The sequence below is a fragment of the Borostomias antarcticus genome, assembly GCF_949987555.1.
Source record: "Borostomias antarcticus genome assembly, chromosome: 11".
Lineage (NCBI taxonomy): Eukaryota > Metazoa > Chordata > Actinopteri > Stomiiformes > Stomiidae > Borostomias > Borostomias antarcticus.
The window spans coordinates 10,352,088-10,358,087 of record NC_140244.1 but is presented as its reverse complement, the minus strand read 5'-3'; the positions used below and the strand labels follow the sequence as shown (position 1 = coordinate 10,358,087).

Here is a 6,000-nt window from a genome sequence, read left to right as displayed (position 1 = left end):
TTTATCTGGTATATATATATATATATATATATATATATATATATATATATATATATATATATATAAAATTGTATTTTTTTTATTTATTTTTTTACAGTATGTCAAACTTTTTCATATACCAGTAGCTATACAATTCACAATTAATTGTCTAGGGTAAATGGGTCATTGTTTAAGAGAGGTGTGCAGGAAGATATTCTCCAATGTCTCCAAAGTTCTTCTCAGCATTCTCCTGAACATTGTCTGTTATAGCATAGGCAATGCTGAGTTCCAATGGTTGGGTTTTATTCTGGGTCACTCCACACATTCTCCTGAATAATAGGAAGGACAAAATGTAGGCCTATTGTAATTTCAAACCTGTACACACTATCAGTATATGTAAGTGTACTTGGTTTCAAACTGTGAATAAGATGTTTTAAGCTGTATTTTGTACTGTAATAAAACACTTTTGTCTCTTTCTTATGACGCACATGTTTCTGTCTGAGTAACCGATAAGGAAAACACTAAGTGCAGGAACACTGTAATTATTTAATGATAATTATCCATTAATAATGTGATTGATGAATATTTTTGCTCTACTCACGAAGCTAATGTATTTTCAATATCAAAAGAATATCGTCAGCGCTCCGGCAGGTGCTATTGGGGTGAGAGTGACCTCTACTGTACAAAGTAGGCTAGGGCACCTTCATGTCAGACTGTGACGTACCTATGTAGTTTTACGACGGTGTGCTTTCCCAATGTCTAGTTTTCGACAGTGTGACTAGCGAAGCGCAACTGCTATGAATAAGCCTTTTTTCTTTCCCGTTTTAAGTTAAAACAAAACAGATACTTTTACAATTCAAGCGAAACGTAGATATAGTTGATTATATCGAAAACAGTTTGATAATAATTAGCAGTCGAAGTACTTTTCCTACGTGCTTGTATCCAGTTCAGAAGTTGCAACTTGAGGCCCAGTGGTGTGCGCTCGAGCGGTCCTGAAAAGTTTGTTGTTGTCACGTGACGTGATACATATGTGGCGATAAAGTTTTTGTTTCGATATTAAAACTAGATAGCAAACGAAACATTAAAATATATTTAAGTTATTTTTCACTACAATGCCTCAACCAAAATACAGGAAGATTGCTGTGATAGGGTACAGGTCCGTAGGTAAGTGAGACATCTAGCTATGCTGCTAGTTAGCTTGCTAGCTAACAAGCTAGCTAGCGTTCTTTGTTTATGTTTGTGACAGTAACGTTAGCTAGCTCGCTAGCCGCCTATCACTTTGATGCCTTGACTAATGTTGGCTCGAAAACAGTCAGCAAGTTGTTGATCAATCCTTGTTGTCGCCTGAAATCTCTCACTGTAAGTCAGCATGTTGATTATTTCGACAGCCACCCTAAGCCAACTATGTAGTTACGCCGTTATCTAATGTTACGTTAGCTAGCCTCCTGATTAAAAATACAGATAAAGATAGTCGCACTTTCTCTTGTTCATACAGGAAAGTCTTCTCTTACAATCCAATTCGTGGAAGGACAGTTCGTAGATTCTTATGATCCCACCATCGAAAACAGTGAGTTTCCCTCTTTTTTGTCTTTGACTCGTCACCCTCAGCACCACTGCATGCGTGGATACGTGAGAGAAGATTGACCTGTTACCTGATATTTTGTAATATTAATAACAATAATGCAATGTTAGTATGTGTATATTAGTTTTATTCTCCACTTCCTTTCAGCGTTCAACAAAATGGTGTCTGTCAATGGTCAAGACTTCAACCTTCAACTGGTGGACACAGCTGGACAGGTAGGTTTCACTTTAACAACTCACAGGAAAACTGGCCTAAAAGCTTTAGTATAAGAATTGCATGGGGACACCCTCTACATTATGATGGAAATATTCTTCAAACAAGATAATTATTCATATTATATATGCCATAGCTTAGAGGGTGGCACGTAGCTCGGGAGGTAGACTGGCCGACTGGGGATCGGAAAGTCACTGGTTCGATTCTAGCTCCCGACAGTGTGCCAAAGTGTCCTTGAGAAAGACACTGAACCCCAAATTGCTCACGTGGTGCAATACTTAGCACTGTCGCCTCACAGCAAGAAGGCTCTCTCTTCTGTGCGGAGTTGTCATGTTCTCAAGAACCCAATACGAAAAACATGCAGAAGAACAGATGCTCTTCAGTCCTGTCCCTGACCAGAACTTGGACTGAGCACCTGGACCCCGGGCGCCACTGACAAGGCTGCCCACTGCTCCTGGCTGCCCCTGGAGGACAGCTTGGATTGGAAAATGGACAAATTGCACAAGCCACACCTGAAGAAAGCATGTGTGCGTTGTTCGCTGTGTTTGCCGCTGACGTGTGTACTACTGTATGTGTGTACTACTGTATGTCTGTACTACTGTATGTGTCACTGTGTGGTCAATAAAAAGTCCCCCCATTATTATTATTATTATTATTATTATTATTATTATTATTATTGAAAAACAGCAGTGTACAATATTCTATATGCAGAGCTGTATTAAATACAGAGGTGGGTAAACTGTCGAGTGCAGTTTATAAGAACAAACATTTTGCACATCTGTACGGGCAGTTGCGTCGGAGAAACCATGCAGGCTGACTGAAATAAAGAAAAGACTCCCTCCCGCACTATGTCTTCAAAACCTGAAGATGGTCTAGGACCGAAACGTTGATTAAATGTTTTTCTGCAAGTGAAGAGGACAGTGTGCGGGAGTCTTCTTTATTTGAGTGCAGACCTTGTTTCTCCTCATTGATTAATATAGTTTATCCGAAAATAGGTGAGTAAACTCATCTACTGTCTCATTTTCAAGAGGTGGGTAAACTGAGTTTACTTGGGTTTACCCTCCACTACACCCTTGAATGTATGTATACAAACTCAACAAGACCCTGACCACTGTTTTATCTGCTGTCTCTGCACAGGACGAGTACTCCATTTTCCCTCAGTCCCATTCAATGGATATTCATGGTTATGTCCTGGTCTACTCTGTAACTTCCATGAAAAGGTGAGAACTCACAGGATAAACATACAGGCAGTCATTCTTGTCCAGATGTCTGAAACATGTCTGAGCAGTCAGTTCATGTGTTTCTCTCTGTTTCTATGTATCTTACATTTTGCAGTTTTGAAGTTGTTCAAGTTCTTCATGACAAGCTGCTAGATATGGTTGGAAAAATACAGTAAGACTGTACTGACTGAAGAATCTGAAAATTTGACAACAGTGTATACATACATACATACAATACTGTGATTGTTTATTTTTATTTATTTATTTTAATAGCAATACATTTCAATCAGATTGTTTTCTTTTTTAGAGTGCCAACTGTTCTTGTTGGAAACAAAAAAGACCTCCATATGGAAAGGTAAACTGATTGACAATTCTGTGTAGTTGTGTGGCCATTTCATTATAAACTGATGGTGAAGACATTTCAATTTGATTTGAATGTGTGTTCAGTGATAAAGGGGAGTATGTTATTGAATTCTACTCAGATTCAGATAGAGGAGTATGTTATTGAATTCTACTTAGCTACTTTTCTACTTTTCTTCAGGGTGATCAAGCCAGAGGAGGGGAAGAAGCTGGCTGACTCTTGGGGAGCTGCGTTCATGGAGTCCTCTGCCAAGGAGAATGAGGTAATAAAGGCAGACAAAGCTGATAATCAAAACGTCTGCATTCTGAGTCCTGTAATTTGTAACATTTACCCTCCTTCCATCCTCTTTGACCATCTCCATCACAGACTGCCGTAGAGTTATTCAAGCGGATCATTCTAGAGATGGAGAAAGCAGACGGGAATGCCCCCTCAGAGGAGAAGAAGTGTTTCGTGATGTAAGAGTGTCTCACTAGGACAGCAGTAAGCTCATTTGTTGAAGACAGGAGACACAACATCACCAGCCTGCCAATCATGACCTCCCCAGCAACAGGAAGCCACAGTGGCAGTTTGCTCCTCCAATGTAATTCAGTAATGATTTACTATGGTAGCTATTCTAGCCAATAGCTTAGGCGGCTGCTTAACCGGACCACATACTCACATAGCACATTAGGCATCACTGTTGGCCTTCACCTACATCTGTATATTTGGCCGACATAAACCAAATGTGAGAATGCCAAATGTACAAGCCCCAATTTATTCAAGTAAAATGGATCCATTATATTGTGTAACTCATGATAGCAATCAACTAGCAGTATCTGAAGTTGGAGCATTGACTGGCTAATGTCCCTAACTGTGATCTAGCTTCATATAAGCACAGTAAGGGTTGACCAAGCCTTGATGCACAATGACACAATATGCCTGACTTTTTTTTATAAGGTCGTCTGTATATTTCAGCTAATCTATTGGCCTTGAGAGCCACAGTTCACATTGCTGTATTTGTGGCATTGCAAAGTGTATACTTTAATTCACAACGGGTCAGTGTCTTGGTTAGTAAGTGTTAGAACTAGTTTCTCACACACTAGAGGTGTGTGTAGCGGACTCTAGCACTGATCTTCACATTCTGTCACTCATTTTCAACTTCAGGTACTCTTCACCCTTGAACTATGTATCATGTCTTTATGCTAGAGAAAGAAAAAAAATTTGTATTTTCAGATACATTTTGATGTTTTTCCAAGAAGCTTTTGGTCACTGCTCCCTTCTCTACCATTTACCTGTCATCTGACTGTAGAAATTAAGATGAAATTATTCAGTGGACAGCCCTCTATGAATTAAATTTAGATTAGAGAAGATTGGAAGGGATCAGTTATATTTACAAGTTGTGGCCTTTTGATCCCAGGAGCTAGGATCCTAGACACAGGTTTGATAGTGTTGTTGGTTATATCCTGAAATGATACAAGTTTGTTTGTTCAATATATTGAATAGAATATCTGCACAAGTACACTATACTAATTACGAAAATTATGGAGTTGCAGTTTTTGCATTCACTGAAATTCCTTAAAACTGTGGACTATAAAATGGGTCATGGGGGTTACTCTCATACTGATGATCTTGATTCCATGATTGAGTCAGGCTTGAGAAAGCCATTTCAAAACAATTAAGTCACAATGAACCCCTTCAGACACATGGTAACCACCACCATGACCTGTTTTGCTTGGCCTGGTTAGCCTTACCAACAAAGGAATGTTAAGAAGCCTAAGGTTTTTTTTAAATAGACATTTACTCTCATTTATATTGAACTGTTCCACCCCGTAGTATCCATTATTTGTTACTTAGACTTTTACTTTTATTTTTTAGAGGGAATGAGCGCTTCTTTGAGCTGTTGATTAATGGGTAATTAATGATTGTGGAGGAGAAGCTGGTGATGCTGTGTCTTGTGCCTTACCCATCTTCAACCTCCCCCCCCCCTTCCTCCACCTGCTTCCCTACAAGACTCAAGGTGCTCTCTAGGTTGTTGTTTTTTCTCCTCTTGTTGACTTGACTCCATGGGGAAAACCAGGTGGTGTTGTGCACCTGAACACCAATATCCCCATGTTGGTCAATGTTAATTCAGAAATCTTGCTGTAAACAGTTTTGTATATATAAAATAATCATTTAATCCTTTAATGTGTGGTTTATGTTGGCTGTGGATCAAAGAAGGACGCTATAGGGCTTTTCACACTGTACTTAGCCCAGGGCTAAATGTGTTCTTAGAACCTACTTAGCCCCAGGCTAAGGAAGCTTACACGCTGGCACAATCATGGCTGTATCTGTGGTATCCCATATCCCATGTACATGATGTTCAGTATTTTCGTATATTCCTAAAAGTCTATGGACATATATCCTATGATATTGACCCAGCCACCATGTAGGCCTATGCACTATTTTAATCATGACTACCTGGGCTTTAACTATGTATGGACCAATGATCATATACAATGGTTCAGATCAAAAAGTTGACAAAACTAGCACTTTTGAGAAAGTCTGATAATTGCTCTACCACCGTTTTGGTCATACAATTGATGTGGGTGGGGACCGTGAAAAATCATTCAAAAAACATCTTAAACTCTCAATTTCAAAGACAAGAAACTCACCAAGGTGTTAGTTGG

At 39.2% G+C, this 6,000-nt stretch overlaps 1 protein-coding gene across 1 annotated transcript; it reads left to right on the top strand.

The window, feature by feature from the left end:
- Positions 1-758: 758 nt before the first annotated feature.
- rhebl1 (Ras homolog, mTORC1 binding like 1) lies at positions 759-5,505 on the top strand. Its single transcript, XM_084446251.1, has 8 exons — positions 759-1,143; positions 1,475-1,546; positions 1,709-1,776; positions 2,912-2,994; positions 3,110-3,166; positions 3,302-3,349; positions 3,536-3,617; positions 3,722-5,505. Exons 1-8 carry the CDS (start codon positions 1,092-1,094, stop codon positions 3,812-3,814), a joined length of 555 nt encoding a protein of 184 aa, XP_084302377.1. The 5' UTR covers positions 759-1,091; the 3' UTR covers positions 3,815-5,505.
- Positions 5,506-6,000: the final 495 nt, after the last annotated feature.